The sequence below is a fragment of the Heptranchias perlo genome, chromosome 13, assembly GCF_035084215.1.
Source record: "Heptranchias perlo isolate sHepPer1 chromosome 13, sHepPer1.hap1, whole genome shotgun sequence".
NCBI classification, from domain to species: domain Eukaryota; kingdom Metazoa; phylum Chordata; class Chondrichthyes; order Hexanchiformes; family Hexanchidae; genus Heptranchias; species Heptranchias perlo.
This window is the reverse complement of record NC_090337.1, coordinates 49509957-49535706: the sequence shown is the minus strand read 5'-3', so window position 1 is coordinate 49535706 and position 25750 is coordinate 49509957. Positions and strand designations below refer to the sequence as shown.

The following is a 25750-nucleotide window of genomic DNA, read 5'->3' as shown; positions in this document are numbered from 1 at the left end:
CTTGCATCTCAGGGTTCACATGCCAAACATAAATTGCTTGAACTACAGATTATGATTTACCTGAACCACTTCAGTTGGATAACTGCCGCTGAGATATCTCCATTATCAACATTAATTATATAAAATTCTCTTAATGCATTCTCCTGTGAATCATGACAGGATTATTCTGTAGTACTGACATCACAATAGCCTCTCAGGTCCTCAAAGGCATTTCAGCTCTACTTCTAAACTTCACTAGTATTGTTTTCATTTTATTGAGACTAAAGAACATGGAAGATAAAAATTAATGACTAGCAGAGAGTGAATCAAAGATTGCAATTAATCTCCGGGTCAGGTGGAGCATTCTCACCCATAGAAAAGGAACCCACTAATTTGTGGGATAATGATAGAATGGCACCTTTCTTTAGAAAATACAGCTTTGAAGTTCTTTTTAAACCCCTTGCTCGCTGCCAGAACTTGTCTTGTTGAACATCTGTTCTCATCCTATTCTAACATGGAAAAAACCACCAATCAGCATTTAAACAATGATCTGTGCACAAATCACACACAGAAGAAAACAAATTTGGGGCAAATACTTTTATTTCAAACTTATTAACACTTTACATTTTTTGAACTACGAGTGTGCTATTACTGTTGTATTAAAGAAACTAGTTAGCCTCTTTGGCATAGTTAGTCACTTTGCTCAATTGTGTACTGTCACTTAGGAGATTTTACAAAAAAAGGGGGAAGTAAGATCTGGCAATCTCCGAGACATTTACCGTCAGATCTATGGACTGACATTTGCAGGCAATGTTGATGACAAGCCAGATATTTTACACAGATTTATTTTAACATAGAAAAAGAGCAGCAGTACAATAACAGGCATCCATTTTATGCTGCACAAGATGGCAAATCTCAAGCTGCTAAAAAATAAAGTTAAAATGACAACAGTCACAACACTAGAAAGTTATAACAGCAGTATTAATAAAACCTTTTTTTTCCGCTTATGCACATAGTCTACATACAAGCAACAATTATTTGATTAAGCTTTAGTGAAGTACTGATGTAATCAACTGGCATTTGATCAGTTGATATGTCAAAAGAAAGGTAAATCTGTTTATTTCTTACCCTTCTTCAGCTCAGGGTCTGTTTCTAAGATTGTGCTCACTCAAGGTTATGTTATCCTTGTACTTGTGTCCGATCTTTAAAGCAGTTGCATCAGGAATAGTTTGTGCACATCAGGTGATGGATGCAAATACACTGGAGCTGGTGACCTGAAACTCGTATTAAACAAAATGGAATGCAATAAAGGGTCGTTTCTATGTAATGTTGCAAAGATTGATCAATGATTGATTTTTATTAATAGCCACAAATTTTAGAATCACTCCATACCCACTTTTTACACAATTTCATCTTGATCCAACTTTATAAGCAACAATTAAATTATTTGTCTTTTCAGAACAGTACAAAGGTGGTACTTTAACTATGAATTATTACACTGCAACTGAACTAGCCACCACTCCCTTTTCATTAAAATGTAATGCATACTGGGTAAAAACTGACAACTCAGCCCAGTCTGATACTGTATGGCTCATGAATGTCCCAGTTTCATATCAATCGATGTTGTAAACTGGTTAAGTTTGATATCTAATTTAGCACTATATTGGAGAACAGGACAAGCTGTATAAATGGATGAGCTGGTATTCATCACAAGAATGGTGTACATTTCCTGTGCAAATTGTGCATAGCTCCTGTATGATACAATCCTAAATGTACGATGCCTATACCAGAATCACAGGGACATAGGAACAGGAGTATGCCATTCAGCTTCTCGAGCCTGTTCCGCCATTCAATTAGGTCATGACTGATCTATATTTTAACTCCATTTACTTGCCTTGGTTCCATATCCCTTAATACCCATACCTAACAAAAATCTATCAATCTCAGTTCTGAAATTTTCAATTGACCGAGCCTCACCAGCTTTTCGGGAGAGAGAATTCCAGATTTCCACTCCCCCTTGTGTGAAGCAGTGCTTCCTGCCATCAACCCTAAATGGCCTAGTTCTAATTTTAAGGTTATGCCTCTTTATTCTGGACTCCCCCACCAGAGGAAACAGTTTCTCTCTATCTACCCTATCAAATCCTTTAATCATCTTAAACACCTCAATTAGATCACCCCTTAATCTTCTATGCTCGAGGGAATACAAGCCTAGTCTATGCAACCTGTCCTCATAATTTAACCCTTTTAGCCCAGGTATCATTCTGGTGAATATGTGCTGCACCTCCTCCAAGGCTAATATATCCTTCCTGAGGTGCGATGTCCAGAACTGAACGCAGTACTCCAGATGTGGTCTAACCAGAGCTTTGTACAACTGTAGCATAACTTAAGCCCCTTTATTTCCTTGAGAAAAAGGGCTAACATTCCATTAGCCTTTTTAATTATTTTTTGTATCTGTCCACTGGATTTTGGTGATTTCTGTACATGGACCCCTAAATCTCTCTGCCCCTCCACAGTTCCTAGCTTCTCACCATTTAAAAAAATACTTTGATCTATCTTCCTTAGGTCCAAAATGGATGACCTCACACTGAACTCCATCTGCTACAGTTTTGCTCATTCATTCAATCTATCAATGCCCCTTTGCAACTTTCTGCTCCTATCTACACAACTTACAGTAACACCTAACTTAGCGTAATCAGCAAACTTGCTCTCTATTCCTTCATCTAAGTTATTGAGGAATATAGTGAAAAGCTGAGGCCCCAGTACAAATGCCTGGGGGACACTATCAATCACATCCTGCCAATTGGAGTACATACCCATTATCCCTACTCTCCATCTCCTACCTCCTAACCAATTTCCTGCCAATCAGCGTGACGTGGTGTGTACCATCACCATTCTATGCCTAGTCCTTTAAGACTAATGTTACACATATATATATAAACTATGTATAGCATCATTCTACATCTGAAATGATGAACTAAGATGATGGCTATTGTTAGTTTGAACTTCTTTTGCTTTTCGAGGTCCAAAGCTCTAATCTGTACACTAACACATTCTAAGACCACACATTGAGAGCAGAGCAACTGCCAGTCACTGATGACCAAACACATCTTCTCCTGTTCACTGCAATGAAAATTTTGTGGTACTGAGTTGTATGTGCTTTTGTTTGTGTCAAATGAATTGATAACTTGTTTATGTGTTTATATCACCAATTTTACTTTGTTAAAGCCTCCTTTGATATTGAACTGCATTAATTCCTAATGCACTTAATTGACAATTTGTAATACATTCAGTAATACAAAACAGAGGCTACAAATTTAGACTAATATAAATACTATATAAAGCACATCACAACTCCAGATGAAGGCAAATTCAGATAAGTAAAACTCAAGGGTTAGAATACACACATTTACAAATGCATTGGCTTAATTTCAAGCTCATTTTTGTTGGCACTACTTACATTAAATGGTGGACAACTTGCCCATGATCTCAAGGCAAAATAACAAATTTAATTAAATAGTGGAGTTTGTCGTTTGACACACACATTTTGCACTGGTTAGGAAATTGGTTTATTGAAGCCATATAGGTATTTCTCAAAATGGTTTATAAAAGGAGTGGCTGCTTAACTTTATCATATCCTCACTCTGTAAGTAATATTCCTTAGGTAAGGATAAGCAGTTACATGAAGACACATATCAGCCTAGATCAGATCTGTTTATATTGAGATAATCAGATTGTCGAACACAAACTATCCAGGCCCTGAAATTCTGCGGCTGTTTCACTGGTCTCCTGCTGTTACTCCTGCAAAAGACCAGTGAAACTCCTGCAAAATTCCCATGTTTATAAAGGCTGGACTTCAATTTCATTAAATCTCACTTTTATTCCAAAGTGAACTGGAAATTTGCCATAGATGGAACAAAATAACAAATGAATCCACTCATAGATCAGTTTATATAGATTCCAGTTCGCTCAGCTCAGTCCAACAAATAGTAACGGTCAATCATAAAAGTAATTTTTGATTGGTCAATCACCTCTTCCAGTTAGGATAGTTCTGTGATGAACAGCCATAAAGAAAGATTTTAGGGTTAATTTTCACTCCATCTGTTTACCACCCTAGCGGGGAAGACCAAAATTAACACTACGTGCTAAACAGCTATTCTTTGGAGTAGATAGGACTTGAAAAATGGTGAACTATGCCTGGACGGGACGAAGCCAGAGGAAACTCTGGTGGCGGTCCACAGCGGTCCTGACGTGCAAATCGGTCATCCGACCTGGGGATAGGGCGAAAGACTAATCGAACCATCTAGTAGCTAGTTCCCTCCGAAGTTTCCCTCAGGATAGCTGGTGCTCATCCACGCCTGTGGATGGTGTAAGACCAGTAGCGGCCCCCAGCTCGTTGGGATCGAGTCTTCTTGGAGTTGGGTTGCTTGTGAATGCAGCCCAAAGTGGGTGGTAAACGCCATCTAAGGCTAATTACTGGCATGAGACTGATAGTCAACAAGTACCATAAGGGAAAGTTGAAAAGAACTGTGAAGAGATTAATGATTCATGCAATCTCAAAGTTATAGACTGTATCTCTGACTGAATGGGAAGTGGTGCAGGATTCTGATTGCTCTTTGGGGAAGAGCCTTTTGATTCTCAATTCCTATACTGAGCTCTACATTCAACTGTACTTATCAATATCAATGTGCTCATTGACAACCAAAGAATTATTCTTTAAGAGTAAACATGACAATTAAAGGTTCTGGTCCTCAGCAAAAGAAATCAAATGGTGAAATCTTCAGAAGTGTTCGAGAACAATGTGATTATGAGTCACAAAAGTCATGGATGCACATTGAAAGCATCTGTGTTCCTAAACTGCAGCTACACACTCCATAGTAAATACATACTTTTTCTGTACATACTTTAAAATTTATGTTCTTCTATCTTAATGAGTCAAACATGAAAAAATAGCAAGCGTGTTTGAAATCAATATCTAGGAATTTGCATTGACATATAACTTTCAAGTCCTTTTTCAATACTTTTTTTTGTTTGAGTTATTAAAACAATTATAATTCTACATAAAATGATTTCAATGATATTCAGCACAGAATTATCTCGGTGTTAAAGAAATCATATTGCAATAAAGAAAAATCTACTGCAATAATAACTACATTTACTGATCATTGCAGTACAAATGAACATAGCTCTTGGATAATACATAGAATAATAGTTTTTTACAGGGCTGGAGTGGGGACAGACGAGGTTAAAATGTGAAAGCAAAGCTTAAGCTGTTTGTTAATATTACCCGAACCCTTCGACTATATTATATCCCACTGTTTAGATTATTTTTTCACTGATCAGTATTATAGTGCTATAAAGCTCTCCGAGACTCCAGGGTTTGTCACAATAATTTATAAAATAACTGTTTTTATGATATGTGTCAGGGTGAAGGGCAAAAAAACCAATGAAAGTCCACAGGTGCCATTTGGTGGACTGGCAGCATGCGTGTAAAAGTCACCCCCACAGTTCTTACTGCCAGTCAATAAAATGGTTGCATAAGTTGCACCCTCAGGTTTGGAGATTATATAAATCTGCATGAAATTGCAAGCTATACAAGGAATTTTATGGTATATCACAGCATCTAGGAGGAAGGGTCAGTTAAACAGGATTTTTTTTTTCACTGCTGTGATTCTGGGAAATTCTGAAACCACCACACATGATCAATTTTTATCTAACTTTAGTTTTGTTACTTCATGTAAATTGCCATTTTAAGAGTTTAAAACATGCCAGTTTCAAGAAAAGTGTTCGGCAAACCTTTTACATGATAATATAAAGCACATCAAAACACAGGTTCCATCACTCGTCTTAAAATAAATAAACAGCTCTGCTCACTGTTCAACCCTCCTTAAAATAAAAGTGTGTCCAGCACTTTTTTTTTGAACGCTGTGCCTCGCTCAACCAAATAAAAGAAGTACACTACCTCAAACAGAATGGATTTAAAATTCCCATAGACATCTCAGTAGAATCTAAATGCGTGTTTCTGGCTCATACATTATGCAAAATAATCAGAGATTGATTTTTTTCAACAGATGACCCCTGGTGCAGACATCATCTGAGCAACTGCTTTCTTTTGCTTATTTTAAATATGGTATTTACATAATGAAATATAAAATTTTACTTTTCATTTTTATCTTTCTCCATTTGCTCTATTTTGTCATGACCCAATGGAAAAAGATTTTTTTTTATTACAAATAAATAAATAAAGTACTTCAGAAAATTTCAAGTTACAGATACCAGTACATGATTTCACAAAGTTAATAGTTCTTGGTGCAAAGATAAAACATTCAGGTAACCACAAAAAGAACATCCAGAAATAATAAAAGAAAGACAGGCATTATAACTATCATTTAATGTCAACTCTTGGACCCAGATGATGATATGTCATTGCAAATCTCTTTATAATTCAGAAAACAACCTGAAAGTTCTTTACACATTACCAGCAATGGCAATCTAAATAAACTCTGATCATACCACTTCCCAAACATTGCTGGACATCAAAATCTTATTTGAGGACTCGAGAGATTAGAGACCTTTTAATAAGGAAGCGTTGAATCATCCCACTCAAGCTGTTCCCTTCTGGTGACATTCTGCTGATCTTCATGTTCAGCTTCTTCCTCTTCCTCACTTTCCTCGGAATCAGCACTCGTGATGTCATCCTCCTCGCCTTCTTCCTCTTCCTCACTCTCCTGTTCACTGTGCTCTTGGTCTTCATAGTTCTGAAATAGTGGACATTTTAGTGAGACTTGTGCAAATATTCAGTGCATAGTGACCTGTCAGTGTGACCTTTAGCAAATGTTACGTAAACAGAAGTTAACATTTGCAGGCAATGTAATATTTGTTCAGCTTTTTCTTAACATGTACAGTTGGGCTATCATTCCTAATGAGTACTGAAGACAGTTTTAACTCTCTATGTTGCAGAAGGGAAATGGAGTAAACATTTGAATTGTACTCCTTTCCCATTTCATATTAATTTTCTGCCACTCTTTAGGCTCTATCATCCAATATGTAGCAATGGCAGTACAGCTACCTTCTCCCATGCCCCTGCCAGTGCGACATTTCCATAGATCACTAGCAGATCTGTGGGTGTGACGTAGGAGACTCATCCTACTCCTTGGATTTCTCTTACCCCATAACCAGCTTTGCTTCTGTATTCTGCATTTCCCTGTCAGCCCAGTTGGGCTTCGGAACTCGCACATTGAACCACAGACACAAACCTCCATCCGACCACTCTGTGCGGCAAGCCTTCCACCTTTGATCATACATCGCATAAACAAACACCTGATCCTGTTTGCTACAGGTGTACTAAAATGTGTATCCAGGAATTTTGCTGCAGTGTTCAATTGCCTCATGGTCACATGGCAAACAGTTGCAAAATAAACAAAAAGGAAAATTAAGCAATAAGGGATATAAAAGGAACGGTTACTGAACATAAATAAACAAGCAGATTTTAAGTAATTTGCTAATACTGAGCTCTATTCATGATGTATGATTGTAACAGAGCCTCTACCAGTATGTAAAAAGAGTGTAGCGAAAGTAAACATGGGTCCATTAGAGACTGAGACAGGAGAAATTATAGTGGGGAATAAGGAAATGGCAGGGACGTTAAACAAATATTTTGTATCTGTCTTCACAGTAGAAGACACAATAAACATACCCGAAATAATTGGGAACCAAGAGTCTAATGAGAGTGAGGAACTTAAAATAATTAATATTAGTAAAGAAAAAGTACTGGAGAAATTAATGAGACTAAAGGCCGACAAATCCCCTGGTCCTGATAGCCTACATCCTAGGGTTCCAGAAGAGGTGGCTGCAGAGATAGTGGATGCATTGGTTGTGATCTTCCAAAATTCCCTAGATTCTAGAATGGTCCTAGAAGGTAACAAATGTGACCCCGCTATTCAAGAAAGAAGGGAGAGAGAAAACAAGGAACTACAGGCCAGTTAGCCTGACATCAGTCGTCGGGAAAATGCTGGAATCCATTAACAAGAACGTGGTAACAGGGCACTTAGAAAATCATAATATGATTAGGCAGAGTCAACATGGTTTTATGAAAGGGAAATGGTGTTTGATAAATCTAGAGTTTTTTAAGGATGTAACTAGCAGGGCAGATAAAGGGGAACCAGTGGATGTAGTGTATTTGGATTTTCAAAAGGCATTCGATTAGGTGCGACACGAAAGGTTGTTACATAAGATAAGGGCTCATGGGGTTGGGGGTAATATATTAACATGGATAGAGGATTGTTTAACGGACAGAAAACAGAGAGCAGGAATAAATGGGTCATTTTCAGGTTGGCAGGCTGTAACTAGTGGGGTGCCACAAGCATCAGTGCTGGGGCCTCAGCTATTTACAATCTAACTTAATGACTTAGATGAAGGGACCGAGTATAATGTATCCAAGTTTGCTGACGATACAAAGCTTGGTGGGAAAGTAAGCTGTGAGGAGGACACAAAGTGCACAATTTTAATATGCCGGTGGGAAGACTCCAGTGGGGGGGTGATTTGCGGGTGCCCAACCCGGAAGGGAAGGATGCAGGTCGCAACCCTAACGAGGCCAATCAAAACATCTTCTGTGTCTCGCGCCTGGCAGCCAGCCTGATTGACAGGCTGGCTGCCGACAGGAGCTGCACTTAAAAGGTTGGGGACGGGGGGGGAGAAAGAGAGTGAGAGAGACCGCATCGGCAGTTAGGATAGAGACGGGGGAGGAGGGGAAACAAAGATCAGAGGGCAGACATCGGGATCAGAGGGCAGACACCGGACATCAGGGGGCGGGGGGGGGGAGAGGGTCCAGACATCGTTTTTAAGGTACATTTATTTAATTTGTTTACAATGGGAAATGTAATTTTATTTAATTTATTTAGTTTATTTTTCACTGATCTGGCCCTTCCCGTCTGGTTTTATCAGGCATGAATGGGAAGCTGTGGGAAAGCCGCCCAGGTCACGTTAAAATCTTTTTAACTATCCAATACACAAAAAAAACCTACCTTAAATACCTCAATGAGGTACATTTGCTCCTTTAATTATCAGCCCGCCGGATTTAAATGGGGGTGGGACTTCCTGGTGATTGCTGTACGTACGCATACAGATTTGACTGAGTCTCGTTCAAAAATGTGCGGGTTCCAGCCGGAATGTCTGTCCGCTCCAAAAACAGTGATTTTGATTGCCCCCCCCCCAACCCCAACCCACCCGTTTTTCCCTATTAAACTCATGCCCAAAGAGTCTGCAAAGGGATATAGACAGGTTAAGTGAGTGGGCAAGAAGGTGGCAGATGGAATATAATGTGGGGAAATGTGAGGTTATTCACTTTGATAGGAAGAATGGAAAAACAAAATATTTTTAAAACGGTGACAAACTGTTAAACATTGGTGTTCAGAGGGATTGGGTGTCCTTGTACACGAAACACAGAAAGTTAACATGCAGGTACAAGCAAGCAATAAAGAAGGCAAATGGTATGTTGGCGTTTATTGCAAGGGGGCTGGAGTACAAGAGTAAGGAAGTCTTGTTACACTTGTACAGGGCTTTGGTGAGACCACACCTGGAGTACTGTGTACAGTTCAGGTCTCCTTACCGAAGGAAGGATATACTTGCCTTAGAGGCGGTGCAACGAAGGTTCACTAGATTGATTCCTGGGATGAAAGGGTTGTCCTATGAGGAGAGATTGAGTAGAATGGGCCTATACTGTCTGGAGTTTAGAAGAATGAGAGGTGATCTCATTGAAACATATAAGATTCTGAGAGGGCTTGACAGGGTAGATGCTGAGAGGCTGTTTCCCCTGGCTGGAGAGTCTAGAACTAGGGGGCATAGTCTCAGGATAAGGGGTCAGCCATTTAGGACTGAGATGAGGAGAAATTTCTTCACTCAGAGGGTTGTGAATCTTTGGAATTCTGTACCCCAGAGTGCTGTGGATGCTCAGTCGTTGAGTATATTGAAGGCTGAGATTGATAGATTTTTGGACTCTAAGGGAATCAAAAGATGTGGGGATCGGGCGGGAAAGTGGTGTTGAGGTCGAAGATCAACCATGATCTTATTGAAAGCCAGAGCAGGCTCTAGGGGCCGTATGGTCTACTCCTGCTCCTATTTCTTATTTTCTTATGTACGGTACTAAATACATCACACAAAATATTTTTAAGACTTCAGTGAGTGATTTACTTTCACAAAATGCATTATTAGGGTTTTTCCTTTTTTATCCTCACCAATTTACTCCACCCCCATCCTATGGTTTTGTGACTCTCAAAATCCGTAAGTGCCATTTGGCTTCTGTACCTCAACTAAGTGAACCTAGACAGTAACTGTTAGTAGGCAGTTTGATTGCAAGATGTGATGGGGGAACACATCTGTTGCCACTCATAAATATTGAAGCCAAAATCCTATATTAATGTAAAGAGAGCTGTTACAGTATGTTAGAAACAACTGCAAACAACTTCCATCAGCGAATGATTGACTGGAAGAAGCAGTTAATTCTAGTCAGAGGGTGCGGATATATTGTTGAACCTGTTTCTTCTTTAACCTTTGGCTGTCAGTCCAACGTTCATTCCAATAAACTGAATCACATGCAAATTATCGTTGCAATTCACTGGTACTTTGCAAGCATTAGAACTGAGCCATTGGGAAATATACCAATTGGATTTTGTAGCTGGAACTGGTGCGTGTGTGGGTGTAGGTGTGTGCATGTGTACACACACTTCTTTGTGGACAGTGTCTTTGTGGTTTGTAATCATGACTGATAGGTCTGTGCATATTTATGGGTCTCCAATGGTGACTGGTGGATTTTTAGATAGTTCATGCACATGTGTCTAACTGGAAAGGATAGATCAGTTTGCATTCATGTCTATAAGTTTGTTAGTGGAGCTGATAAGTCTGTGTGTAATTCTTTATTAAAAAAAAACTGGGACTAATTGGTCTCTCTATGTCTGTGCCCATTACTGGGCCCTGGCTTCCATTTGACCATTTTCAGCTGGGAGACGGATTGTCGGCCTGGAGATGTATCACATTAACCTCAGGAGGAAACTAATGTGGCTCTGCAGCAGGCCTGGATGATTTTCTTTTTTAAAAATGGGTTATTTGACGGCTGTGAGCTGAGGGGTGGCATTCCAAGGTGAAGGAATATTTTATTACTTTTTCTTACCCATTAAAAATGTCCATGATGATTGGCAGTAAAATTCCTCAAGACTGATCACTTAAGGTTCAGTTGGTCACAGCTGCCCTACTGAAAGTACGACCATCAGTAACTACACTTTGATTCCTATTATCCAGTGAAAGCATTATTCAATTTCCTCTCGCACCCATGAGCTTTCACTTTACTCCCACTTCTCTCACGAGGGGTCTTAATCAAGTCAAAATATTTAATAACAAGCAAACTATTTTACATCCTTAAAATATTCCAATAAAAGAGTTAGATGTAGCTTGGACTTAATGCCTTACACTCAGATTACTTCAGCTATATTGTAATACTCAATATTATTGGTTATGATAGTTATTATAATGGCTACATTAATATTTAAATTACTTTGCTATAATGATAGTTTTAATACATGCTATTCCAATAATTTTCCCTGTATAGCTATTAAGTTAACATATTGTGTAATTCCTAGAATTGTTTTGATTCACTATTTTAGATTCAGTTGTAGTTCTGCTGCACGATTGGACTCTCTATTGCTTTCACCAGGAAAACTCTAAAAAGCCATAGGAACAATCACCACAACAACACCATAAAGTATCTTCTAAAAAGTCTTCCATCAGCCTAGCGTCTTACCTTAGCTAAATGGAGAGCAGTGCTTCACCTTAAAGCTGCAAAGTTCCCATATTTCTTTAGTCACAAAATATTGAAATGATCTTTAACCTAGCATTTCACATTACTCACCTCCATTGGGTTAACAGTAATGGTAAGAGCAGAGTCATCCCAATCCATTTCATTTTCTTTCCCACTCTCATTTTCCCGATTAGTGCGCTGGTGAGCTGTTCGGATCCTGAAGACCCCCAGAACAATTATGAAGACCAGGAAACTGATGCACACTGCAATGACGATGGTGGCAGCACTGGGAATAACTAAAAAAAATTAAAAGTACAGAGTTACACACTGTGGAACAGAGAGAAAATAAGGGTTTAAGATTTTGAGCTTCAAGAAAATGTCTGAAATCTGGAAACAGTTGACATCTTGCATTTAATTTGTTATTACAGACTGAAGGAAGAACTTCAGTACCTTTAAATAGAAACTACATTGGTTATTATGTAGCATTTCATAAATATGAAGTACAGTTAGTCTGACCTAAAATCCATCAAAATGTACACAATCAGAGATAAATTATACAAATGTGCACCATTGTACTAATTTTTGGAAGGCTGGTGCAGGCACAAGAATAATCAGCACCCAGGGCAATTGCTAATTTCCCAACCAACATGCCATGAAAATCCCAACTACATCTACATCTGCCAAGGTCGCTTCTTTGCCTGAAATTAAGTGTTTGGCTAATCCCGACTGTTGCAAATGTCAGAAGTGACCTACTGTGCGTGTTTTGCCTCCTTAGGTGGCAAGTAGCTTCTACAACATAGAATGTGGCAGGATATTGTTCTTCTGCCATGTCTCTGTCAGTACGATTCAGTTCTCCAAATTGGTGGTGAGCCTCAGCGATCGCAATTTAAGCTCAATTCTGCAGCAGACTGATCATGGCCTTCAGGGAGACGGATTCTGGAAAGGACCAGCTATTGTAATTAGTGCTCCAATTTTGTTAAGTATTTTAATCCATTAAGCTCTTCTTTCTACTGGTGCCTGGACCAGCTCTCATGGAATAAGTAATTCCATTAAGCCTAAATTTTTAAATTTTTGCTATGCACAATTTTTCCAGGATGTATATAGAAGCACTATTTTGGAAAAGGACAAGAAGGTGAGAGTGTGAGAGACTGAGCAAGTGAGAGTGTGTGCAAGCGTGAGGGTAGTGTGTGAACGTGAGAGTAAGCAAGCAAAAGTATTACATAGAATTACATAGAATGTACAGCACAGAAACAGGCCATTTGGCCCAATAGGTCCATGCCGGTGTTTATGCTCCGAATGAGCCTCCTCCCTCCTGACTTCATCTAACCCTATTAGCATATCCTTCCAAAGTACCATGTGTTAATTCAAAAGCAAATGATTGAGAACATCATGTGTGCAAGAGTGCCACGTGCATGCACAAGTAACAGCAACGTGGGTGTGAGCAGCTGTGTGAAAACGCTTTTTCACCACACAGACTGCAGCAGTTCAAGAAAGCAGCTCACCACCACCTTCTCAAGGGCAATTAGGAACGGGCAATAAATGCTGGCCTCGCCAGCGATGCCCACATCCCATGAACGAATAAAAAAAATTTTTGGCTGTATACTAAATTATAACACAAACTTGTTGAAAAAAGTTGCACACAGGCCATCTTACTTATTAAAAGGGCAATAATGAGTTTAATAAAAAGTTAATGGGCCAGGTGTATAAGTGGGCTGTGGACTATCACTAACATAATTTTGTCAGTGGTTGTACAGGTTAGCTATCAGAAAATTTATATGGGTAGAGACTGGATATAGCCCCAACACTGAGAGTTAGAGGTTTCAGTGTTCTCTCCAAGTAATTTCGTAATGAGTACTGAGTGCAGTAACCTATGCTATAAATCAGGGAGAAAGGGAGAGGAGGGAGAGATAAAGGACAGGACACGATTGAGAGAGGAGGGGAAGAGGTAAGAGAGGAAGGGAGGAAGGGAACATAGAAACAGAAGTAGGCCATTCATCCCCTCGAACCTGTTCTTCCATTCAATTAGATCATGGCTGAACTGTATTTTTTTTAATCATTCATGGGATGTGGGCATCGCTGGCAAGGCCAGCATTTATTGCCCATTCCTAATTTTTTTATTCGTTCATGGGATGTGGGCATCGCTGGCGAGGCCAGCATTTATTGCCCATCCCTAATTGCCCTTGAGAAGGTGGTGGTGAGCCACCTTCTTGAACCGCTGCAGTCCGTGTGGTGAAGGTTCTCCCACAGTGCTGTTAGGAAGGGAGTTCCAGGATTTTGACCCAGCGACGATGAAGGAACAGCGATATATTTCCAAGTCGGGATGGTGTGTGACTTGGAGGGGAACGTGCAGGTGGTGTTGTTCCCATGTACCTGCTGCTCTTGTCCTTCTAGGTGGTAGAGGTTGCAGGTTTGGGAGGTGCTATCGAAGAAGCCTTGGCGAGTTGCTGCAGTGCATCGTGTGGATGGTATACACTGCAGCCACGGTGCGCTGGTGGTGAAGGGAGTGAATGTTTAGGGTGGTGGATGGGGCGCCAATCAAGTGTGCTGCTTTGTCCTGGATGATGTCGAGCTTCTTGAGTGTTGTTAGAGCTACACTCATACAGGCAAGTGGAGAGTATTCCATCACACTCCTGACTTGTGCCTTGTAGATGGTGGAAAGGCTTTGGGGAGTCAGGAGGTGAGTCACTCATCGCAGAATACCCAGCCTCTGACCTGCTCTTGTAGCCACAGTATTTATATGGCTGGTCCAGTTAAGTTTCTGGTCAATGGTGACTCCCCAGGATGTTTATGATGGGGGATTCGGCGACGGTAATGCCGTTGAATGACAAGGGGAGGTGGTTAGACTCTCTCTTGTTGGTGATGGTCATTGCCTGGCACTTGTGTGGTGTGAATGTTACTTGCTACTTATGAGCCCAAGCCTGGATGTTGTCCAGGTCTTGCTGCATGCGAGCACGGACTGCTTCATTATTTGAGGGGTTGCAAATGGAGCTGAACACTCTGTAATTGTCAGCAAACATGCCCACTTCTGACCTTATGATGGAGGGAAGGTCATTGATGAAGCAGCTGAAGATGGTTGGGCCAAGGACACTGCCCTGAGGAACTCCTGCAGCAATGTCCCGGAGCTGAGATGATTGGCCTCCAACAACCACTACCATCTTCCTTTGTGCTAGGTATGACTCCAGCCACTGGAGAGTTTTCCCCCTGATTCCCATTGACTTCAATTTTACTAGGGCTCCTTGGTGCCACACTCGGTCAAATGCTGCCTTGATGTCAAGTGCAGTCACTCTCACCTCACCTCTGGAATTCAGCTCTTTTGTCCATGTTTGGACCTAGGCTGTAATGAGGTCTGGAGCCAAGTGGTGCTGGCGGAACCCAAACTCAGCATCGGTGAGCAGGTTATTGGTGAGTAAGTGCCACTTGATAGCACTGTCAACGATACCTTCCATCACTTTGCTGATGATTGAGAGTAGACTAATGGGGCGGTAATTGGCCAGATTGGATGTGTCCTGCTTTTTGTGTATAGGACATATCTGGGCAATTTTCCACTTTGTCGGGTAGATGCCAGTGTTGTAGCTGTACTGGAACAGCTTGGCTACAGGCACGGCTAGTTCTGGAGCACAAGTCTTCAGCACTAGAGTATCTTAGCTCCATCTACCCACCTTGGTTCCGTAAAGCTTAATAACCTCAGCTAATAAAAATCTCTCAATCTCAGTTGTGAAATTTTCAATTGACTTAGCCTCAGCAGCATTTTGGGGGAGAGTGTTCCAGATTTCTACCACCTTCTGTGTTAAGCACTTTCTGGCATCATCCCTTAATGGCGTAGCTCAAATTTTAAGGTCATGTCCCCTTGTTTCTCTCTATCTACCCTATCAAATCCTTTAATCATCTTAAACACATCAATTAGATCACCCCTTAATCTTCTATACTCAATGGAGCCAGAGGAAAGAGAGAAGAGGAAGAGAGTAAGAGCAGAAAGGAAGAGGAAGGGAAAGAGGAGGCAGAAGAGGGGAGGGGATGTGGGGAAGAGCAGATGGGGGATTTAGGGGGGAGGGGAGAGGGAAGGAGAAAGGGAAGGGAAGGGGGCAGAGGAAGGAGAATGGTGGGGGATGGGGCTGGCAAATATTTCAATCAGTTGGTCCTGGCATAGTGTCTTGATGGGGTGAGGAGTGGACGGGTGAAGGGTGTCAAAGTCGCTCTTTCGGGCTTCAAAGCACTCTCACGGGTGGTTGGCATGGGTGAATAACAGCTAAGCATCTCTTGACCATTTCCGACAAAAAATTCAGCAGTGGGCGGTGGGGTGGTTTGGGGACAGGTTCAAATAGGCTACCCATTCCTCTGCTGGGGATGTAGTAACATCTCAGTGGGTAAGCAGCCCTTCTCTCTGTACTGACCGAGTAAAAATGGGAAGAGGATGCAAATGTCTGATTCTCTCCACCTTTGCTGCTGTCTTATTTTTGTGGACATGAAAGGCCAATAGGCAGACTCATTGTCCTTAGACTTCTTTTGCACTTTCATAGTGACAGGTCTTCTGGGATTTACATAGAATGTACAGTACTGAAACAGGCCATTCAGCCCAACAGGTCTATGTCGGTGATTATGCTCCACAGGAGCCTCCTCCCTCCACTTCATCGAACCCTATCAACATTTCCTTCTACCTCATGTGTTTATCTAGCTTCCCCTTAAATGCATCTATGCTAGTCAACTCAACCTGCAAGTGGTAGCGAGTTCCACATTCTAACCACTTTCTGGGTAAAGAAGTTTCTCCTGAATTCCCTATTATTCATCGTCTCTAGTTCTGGTCTTCCCCCGCAAGTGGAAACATCTTCTCTACTTCTACCCTATCAAACCTCATCATAATCTTAAAGACCTCAATCAGGTCTTCCCTCAGTCTTCTCTTTTCTAGAGGAAAGAGCCCCAGCCTGTTCAATCTTTACCGATAGGTGTAACCTCTCAGTTCTGGTGTCATCCTAGTAAATCTTTTTTGCCCCTTCTCCAGTGCCTCTATATCCTTTTCATAATATGGAGAACAGAACTGTTCACAGTACTCCAAGTGTAGTCTAACCAAGGTTCTATACAAGTTTAACATAACTTCTCTGCTTTTCAATTCTATCCCTCTAGAAATGAACCCCAGTGCTGTGTTTGCTTTTTTTATGGCCTTATTAACCTGCATCGCTACTTTTAGTGATTTGTGTATCTGTACCCCCAGATTTCTCTGCTCCTCTACCCCTTTTAGACTCTTATTTTCCCAAGGAGTATGTGGCCTCCTTATTCTTCCTGCCAAATTGTACCACCTCACACTTATCTATAATGAAATTCATTTGCCATCTATACGCCCATTCTGCAAGCTTATTAATGTCTTCTTGTATTGCAGTCCTCCTCAGTATTAACTATACCCCCCAATTTGGTGTCATCCACAAATTTTGAAGTTGTACTTCTGATTCCCAAGTCCAAATCATTTATGTAAATTGTCCCAGACCAATCCTTGTCGAACACCACTTCCCACCTTTTGCCAGTCTGAGTAACTACCTTTAACCCCTACTCTGTGTTTTCTGTTTTGTATCCAGCTTGCTATCCATTCTGCTACTTGTCCCCTGACTCCACAAGCTCTGACCTTAGGTATGAGTCTACTATGCTATGGTACCTTATCGGAGGCCTTTTGAAAATCCAAATATATTACATCTACTACATTACCCTTGTCTACCCTTTCTGTTACTTCTTCAAAGAATTCAATAAGGTTGACTTTCCCTTCTGAAATCCGTGCTGACTATTCTTTATTATATTTTCATTCTCAAGATGTCTTTCTATTACACCTTTGAGTAAAGGTTCCATTATCTTTACTACCGCTGACATTAAGCTAATTGGTCTATAGTTCTCTGGTATTGTTCTATCTCCCTTTTTAAATATAAGAATCGCATTAGCTGTCTGCCAGTCCTCTGGCACTAATCCCTTTTCTAATGAATTTATATATATATATATGTAATAGTGCCTCTGCTATCTCTTCCTTAACTTTTTTTTTAATATGCGTGGATGCATCCATCTGGACATGGGGTTTTATCCTCTCTAAGTTTGATTAGTCTATCAATCATCCCCCCATGCCTTTCTATCTTAAATGTGTTTATATCTTTTTAAATCTCTTCTTCTAATGTCATGCCCATCATGTTAGTCTCCCTGGTAAATACTGAGGCAAAGTCATTATTTAATGTTGCTGCCATTTTGTTGCCATTACCTGTGAGTTTATTGTGTATATCTCTATCCTGATTTTTCTTTTGTTATTTATGTGTCTGTAGAACATGTTACATTTTATATTCCTTGATATTGAGTAAACTATAATTAACAGGCCGTTGGAATTCACTGGTGCGCAGGCATGAATGCAACTTGAATCACAAGCCTCATTAAACACAGTCTGAGGTGTTGAAATAAGAAATTTTAACATCATCACATTATAAATATTTACAATTCAAAGAAAAAAAAGGTCCAAATTGTAATCCTCTGAATTACAGCACACCAATTATTAGAATTGTGGCTATTCTTTAGAATACAACGCTGACCCAATTTACCAATGCAAGATTGCAATTATTTTTATGGCTGGTAACATTGTGTTACATGTACCACTGAAAATGCCTATCACAGCACCACCTACAGGTGTCATTGTTACTGCAGGTAGATGTTAACACTTTTAAAATAGATTTTGCCATGGACAGAGCCTGGCACAGGAGTTTTCAATGCATGAACGTTGCAATCCACTCATCAATTTCAAGTTGCTCATCCAGATAGATCTGTGTTCAGAGTTGGGATTTGTCCACCAATTAGGAAATCACCAAAAACAATCCTTTACAAATTTCAGACCCACAAAATTAAAACAGGACAATTGAGTGAAAAGGAAATGTAAAGGTTTCCTAAGTTTTGGGGGCTGGTTTTCATGGGCTTATGGACTGCAAGTGATCCTTGGACAGCAGGTTGGACAGATGTCGTCTAGGAGTTAATACATTCAGTTTCCCTCTGATATTGTAGATATATATGTCTAATTTTCCAAGCCAGGCAGGCGTTCTCCTATTTCTGCACAAGCAACTGTTTTTATAGGTGGTGGATCTGATAATCAGAATTTCAAAAGGTCCAAATCCAATTCTAAAAGGCCAATTAATATAGATATTCATCCCTAGTGATGTGATCATTGTATTGTAAAATTCAAAAACAGGTGATCTTTTTGCCTGTAAGCCTTTAAATATTAATATTTCCATATCTTTAAACTTAATGTCATTCTCCGCTTTCTGCTTACAGAAACTGTTTTATTACCTGAGTTATGTGCAGCATTAAGGTTGTGACCTGGGAGATCGGGTAGCGAATGATGGATTGACTGGAAGAACTGGGGCTGAACCACCACATGATTAACATGGTCCATAAGATTAATGTTGTGCAGAACATTCACCTAGACAAAGGAAACCAAGGTGGTCAATAATCATCTTGTCAAATTAAATCAGTTTTCACAGTCCTGAACCAGTGGCAGTCTAAGTGCATTACTGCTTACTAAGTAAATTACATACAACACTCATGTATTGAGCAGTTCTTCTGAGTGACCTTAATACATCAGCTGTCTCAATGCCTATGCCCCATTTGTCTTTTTCTCACCTCTAAATTGAATTCATTGCTCGTGTAGCGTCCATTGAGCTCTGAGCACGTCAGTCTAAACTTTCGACCAAAAATGGATGCAGTTTCCCAGTTACGGTAACGGAGTTTGCGAAGGACATGTTCATAGTTTGCCATGGTGTCCACACCTAATACGGAGCACAAAAAGACACCGCTATCATGTCGAAGAAAGCCTGGATAATGTGAATAATCACTGTTCCTACAAGGTGCCCACTAACATTTTTCAAATTAACTCTTGTAAAAAAAATTTTATCTGGGATTTGAAGAGTGTCACATATTCTATCATATTTTATAAAACATTCTTGAAAAAAAATAACACTTCAGTTCTAGCATGATACAATACTGGCGCTGTCCCCAATGGGTCATTAGAATAATTCAGGTTTGTCTTCACATTAACAGATAACAAAACCTGCTGCTGTATAATTGTTGCATATTTATTGCTGCAATCTAATTATGTTCCATAAAGTTTGGTGCATACTGCAAGCCCTTTTTTTCTTGATCTTTTACGGATATTGTGGTCTGTTACAAAGGGATAAACAACAACAACAACTTGCATTTATATAACGCCTTTAACGTAGTAAGACGTCCCAAGGCTCTTCACAGGAGCGTTATCAAATACGATTTGACACTGAATAAATTAAACTAAAAATATGATCTCCGTATTGGCACATTCTCAATACAATCACTACATCACTGTATCAAGTCAACAAGTACTATAAAATGTTAGTCAACTTGACTGATAAAAAGCATAAATTCAATTTGCAGTACAATCAAATGGGTGTATTATTATTACTCTGCATGAAAGAAAAGGAAATTACCATAAATGGACATTCCGGCAGTGGAATTTGTGAACTCCAGATGTTTCCCATGCAGCTCAATTGACTCCAATTCCAGACACTCCTGTTCAGAATTTAGTTCCTCCCCAATGATCAAAATATCACAGTAATCCAGGTTGTGAACAATCTCTTCTGGTCCACCAGTACGACGGGCTGCAAAAAGATTTTACAAAATGCTGGTGAATATAAATGAGCCTAATATCAAATTTGAAATCTGTACAGAAAAACAAATCTTTTATTTACCAGAAACTGATTGTAAATCATTTCACTCCTAAATCACAACGGTTCATAGCAAATGCAGCAGTAACTCATGTATCTGGCTACCAGCCACAATGTCCCGAATACAAATCCCAGTCTTGCTTATCAAACTTGTTTTCCTCAGTTGGATGACTTTTGTCAGTTCTCATCCAGGCTGGCTAGATGGAATGTCACATGAGGCTGAGATATTTCCTCTTGGGGAGAAGAAAAGCTCATATCTCCATGCCAGATTGGAGCTTAGAGAGGTATTGATGGTGGCCATGGTTCAGAGCCCAAGCTATAGTCAATCCTTCCCTTCTATTGCACACCTTGAGTGCACAAAACCTCCAATCTCCTCACACTGTAATGGCTTGATCACTACTTCTCAATTTCCTATGTGCCCTTCGATGGGGTAATTAAAATTTTACCAAAAACTTCCTGTACCCTCACTAATTTTTAACTCTCTATACAAATCTGTTCAAGAATAGAACATTGGTCTCATAGCTGAGGAAACACTTCTAACATCTGTCGCACATTCTCAGAACAGATACAAGAAATAGACGATAACTCTCACCTCTCTATTGCAACCTTTCTTGTCTCTCTCCATTTTATTGATCCGACCATGATTGCCTGGGGCAGCTCTTCTGAACTTTCCTCTTTTGTTCCTTCCATGCTTCAGTTACTGTCTTACATATATTTCCTGCTGCCTACATCCTTACTGTGTGGAAATTGGGCTCAAGCTCATTTTTTCCCAGCACCTCGAATGTGGAGGTGTTTACTGCCCTCAGTCTTTCTTTCCTCCTATACTTAAACCCGAGATTGGTCTAATCTAATCACTTGTTGCTGATCTACCTCAATTTCTCTTTTCGTCTTTTCATTGGTGGTGCCTATACTTTGAAATTTGGCCGTTCACGTTGAAAAAAAAGTTGGTGGAAAATACTAGATGGTGAGAAAAATTGGAGGAAATAAAAGGGGGATATAAGCATCACAAGTGAAAAGTTACCTCAAAATCCAAATCAACTTCCATTGGATACAGGTTCTCATTGCAGCAACAGTCATTAAACTGAGAACCTGGACTGCTGTCTCAGTATGTTACTTGACCACAATTTGGCAGTCTCTAGTTCCTAGAGGTCAAATATTCCAAATAGAAATGCGCTCATATATCAAAAGATAGTTCCTTCTGAAATCATATTGAAATGGGTTTTTGGGTCAATGCAAAGGAATCTATTGCTTCCAATGGTGTAGGTCAGACCAAAGCTAAGAATATTATTAACTGCACAGTGACCAACCTCGTTATTGATTAGCACCAAATGACAGCACACAGAAAAGCACAAACACAAGCGAGGTGATTTTAACCCTGCCCGTTTGGTGAAAACCAAGTGAACGGACAATTAAAAACACTCATGGGTCTCAGCCATTTATGCTTCGTACCAATCCTGCAGGCTTCGATTTTAACCTGTTCTCCTGAGTAGGCAAGAGAGAGGCACTCACCGGTAATCTGTGGGGTCCTTTTTTCAATAGCAGATCAGGCTCTGATAATGTCATCCAGGCCTGACAGCTATTTTAACTCTGAGCCTGAGCGGTGAAGTGGTTGTGGCTTTCCCTCCAGGTCCACCTAACAGGAAGAGAAGTCGAGGCCAGAAGAGGCCCAAAAAGCTCTTTTTATTTTTTTTTACCTTCTTTGTGGGGCCGAGGAGCAGGAGTGCTTCTCCATGCTCCACAAGGAACGTTTAGGCCGCCTCTGCCCAGGGCTCCCCCCAATCTACTTACCTGAGAGCCAGGGACATTCCTTCGGTGCCCAGCGGTGGCCTCCTGCCTTCGCCTGTCCCCCCTGCCCTGTTAGCCTGCTGTAGCTTTCCACCAGTTGCGAGTTAAAATCTCCCAGACCTCATGCTGCTGAGATCAAGACGGTTTGCTGCCCACCATTGTCCTGCCCGTCCGAATTAAAATCAGGGCTAAAATATGAGCAAGAAAGTAACATTTCCAAACTTTTAGCATTAGCGATGCAAAACACATTAAATTATGTACTGTAGGTGGCCCACCGGTATCAGGAACTCACCTGTCAGGATCACAGGCCAGAAACTAGGTCTTGCTGCTCAGAGATGTAGCATGTTCTCGTTCCAATTGTGACTCCTAGCGAGCATCTTAATAGTGTTAAATATTTAAAATCCAGTTTTCAATTAATCAAGAGTCAAACCTTGATAGGCTAAACTTAATCTTCCAATAAAGCTGAACCTAATACAAGGCATGCTATTATCAGGGATGAATCTCTTAAAACACAAGCAGAAAAGTTTATCCTCAGAAGACTGTGATTAACATGATTAAAGTTTGCAAGTTGAGGGCTGCTGAAATCAGAATTTGCATCTAATGAAACATGATGCACTTGATACCTTTCCTCTGCCCTCTTTTCATTTTCTCCTATTTTTCTCACCTTGTTGGGTGCTCCTCTCCTCATTAGTTTTACTCATTTCTGGTTCTAAATTTTGAAATTAACAAACCTTTGCCGTCTTCGTGTAGCCCTCTTCTGATTGTGCTGATGATTCTGAGGCCTGGAAAGAGTACCACACCTCTGCTGCTTTCAAACTCTGACAGTGGTCTGGAGAAATGGTCCAACCCACTAATTGTAATCTTTGGTTCCACGGGCTGAAGGACCACAATATATGCATCTATATCTGAGACACTGATGCAAGTGTCCTCACCGAAACACCTTCAGAGACAAATAAAACATCAGTGAAACATTCACTACCTTTTTACGGTCTAAAGCATGTTTCCACAAAGGAAGTTGATTATATTTATATACAGTTGTTTGAGATCTTGAGATCAAATTCTTTCCAATTCTCTAATTTATTATTATTTCAACCAATCTTCCAGTTCTACTGAACTTAATTATTTTATTCTTTCACTTCTGTGATTTTTCATCGCTAGGGAGATTATCATTTTAATGGATCTTGTCTTCTGATGACATGTATGGCTTTACAACAGAATAGTCACAGTGTACAGAAAAAGCTAAGCTAATAGTACTAAAAGCAGTGTCATGTTATTATTGTTCTAGTTGTTTCCATTCCGGTTAGTAGTCCATCTGACACAAGGTTCTGTTTAAAACCCCTTGAGCATTGTGAATTTAAAACCTGCTGGACCTTTGGACATTGCACCTGGATTAAGGAAAGGGTTAACGTTGCCCCTTTTTAACATTTGGACACAAGTTTAAAACTGCAAATGTGCAGAGGCTTCAACAAGCTTTGGTTTACAAAATAACTGATGAGATACCAGTCAAAGTAGTTAAAAAAAACTACTGAAGCAGCCATTGTGAAGCTATGAGAAAGAGACAGGTCATCATGACAGCACTGCTAATAGCTACCTATAGCAAGCCTACTGTACACAGGTCACCATGGCAGCACTGATAATAGTGGCCTACTACATTCCGTAGTGTCTGGAAAACTCATGAGACCATTGCACCTGGTGGTAATTGATGTGGCTGTCAATCAGTGAGGCGTGTTCATGGTCGAGGCATAGCAACAGTGGGTGATTGCACAAGATGGCACTTTCCCTAATATTCAATGCCTCACTGGGCAAAAACAACACAAAAAGAAGGCATCGTGGTAAATTCGGCACTGTAGTCGGGTCGAAGCCTAATGAAGCTCACCTAGAGGGTGTCCAACAACAACAAAGCGAAAGACTTCAAGAGCTGAAAAGCTGATCACCCTTCATGCCTTGAAGCAGAAATCCTTTGTTTCTAAGGTTATATGTATCACTTGATTTACTTGCTGAAGGTTATATGTATTACTTGATTCACTTGCTGAAGGTTATATGTATTACTTGATTCACTTGCTGAAGGTTATATGTATTACATGATTTGCTTGCTGAGGTTATATGTATTACTTGATTTACTTGCTGAAGGTTATATGTATTACTTGATTTGCTTGCTGAAGGTTATATGTATTACTTGATTTGCTTGCTGAGGTTATATGTATTACTTGATTTACTTGCTGAAGGTTATATGTATTACTTGATTTGCTTGCTGAGGTTATATGTATTACTTGATTTGCTTGCTGAAGGTTATATGTATTACTTGATTTGCTTGCTGAGGTTATATGTATTACTTGTTTTGCTTGCTGCTTGTGAGAACTTTTAAATCACTAAATAATCACTTTTGATGAACAAAACAACCGTTTGGGTGACTTCCTTTGCTTGACTATTGTCCAGGTTCAAGAATCACTGGAAAAGTAGGCATTTCCTACAGTTCATTTTAAATAAATTTTATACAACAATAGATCTCAACTACTGCACAAGAATAAGCTAAGTGACGTTGGGTGTATACCTTACAAATTCAAAGGGCAAATGATTTGTTGAGACTCAATTCATTGGTGCTTTTTAAAAAAATAAACTGCAAGCCCCGTCATGTACCTTGTTTATCCCAAATCCCAAAATCTGGACCAGATACTTATACCTTTCTCGCATGTATTTCGTCAATCACTCTGAAGAAGATTTAGTGAACACTTAGTGAGATAAGATTTGACATGAATCATTAAGCTGCAATATTTGCCATCAGTTGAAGATGCAGAACAACATTTATAATCCGATTCACTTAGTTTCATCAATACAACTTATCTTTGTGCAATATTATAAAAATAATGAACATGTGTATGCAATTTTCACAATATATTTTTGGCAGTGGAACAAACAAGAATACATTTTACATTTTTCTGGAAAAAAAACCTTTAACTCTAAATAGCCCATCACTGAACTACCATTTCAGGTTTACCCCGACTAAAATTAGCCTGTGGATGAGTGCTGGGGAGAAGCATAGCACAGTACATTTCACAGATAACCTACTGGACTTTGGTGGAAATTGTGTAGCGACGAATGCCAGGAGTTGGAAACTGTCTTGAGTTAATGTATGCTACCAACTGCATTGCTCGATTTACAGTGTCGATGTCATCTCCTTCCATGACCAGGACTGACTGGGCAGGATTGAAGTGAAACTATAACAAAAAACAAAATAAAGTTGGATACTCCGACTTGATCAAAACTGCTGAAAACTTCAATGAAATAAAACTTCCATTTGCAACAAAATGATCTATAGAGTTGGGAAGTTCTTGGGTTTTACCAATAAACTCCTTGTGAATTTTGAATGAATCTGTTCAGCACTGTAAAATAAACTGGTCATGGTGCTCAAATCACTGAGGTAGGCATATTTTGAAATTTGGCATGGCTAGACAAAAGTACATTTTAAATGCAAATTAATATAAAATCAAATTATTTGTCAATA

General features: G+C 39.9%; 1 protein-coding gene across 3 annotated transcripts in view; it reads right to left on the bottom strand.

The window, feature by feature from the left end:
- Positions 1 to 569: 569 nt before the first annotated feature.
- The window catches only part of clstn2a (calsyntenin 2a), a 395978-nt gene continuing 370797 nt past the window's right edge, over positions 570 to 25750 (bottom strand). For all 3 annotated transcript variants that reach the window (XM_067995446.1, XM_067995448.1, XM_067995447.1), the window contains 8 exons: positions 25315 to 25463; positions 22980 to 23188; positions 20227 to 20397; positions 19391 to 19536; positions 19058 to 19190; positions 11876 to 12060; positions 6549 to 6734; positions 570 to 1253 (listed from right to left, as the gene is read on the bottom strand). In XM_067995446.1, the coding sequence (XP_067851547.1) occupies positions 6552 to 6734; positions 11876 to 12060; positions 19058 to 19190; positions 19391 to 19536; positions 20227 to 20397; positions 22980 to 23188; positions 25315 to 25463 (1176 nt within the window). In that variant the 3' untranslated portion in view covers positions 570 to 1253; positions 6549 to 6551. The remainder of the gene's footprint in view (positions 1254 to 6548; positions 6735 to 11875; positions 12061 to 19057; positions 19191 to 19390; positions 19537 to 20226; positions 20398 to 22979; positions 23189 to 25314; positions 25464 to 25750) is intronic.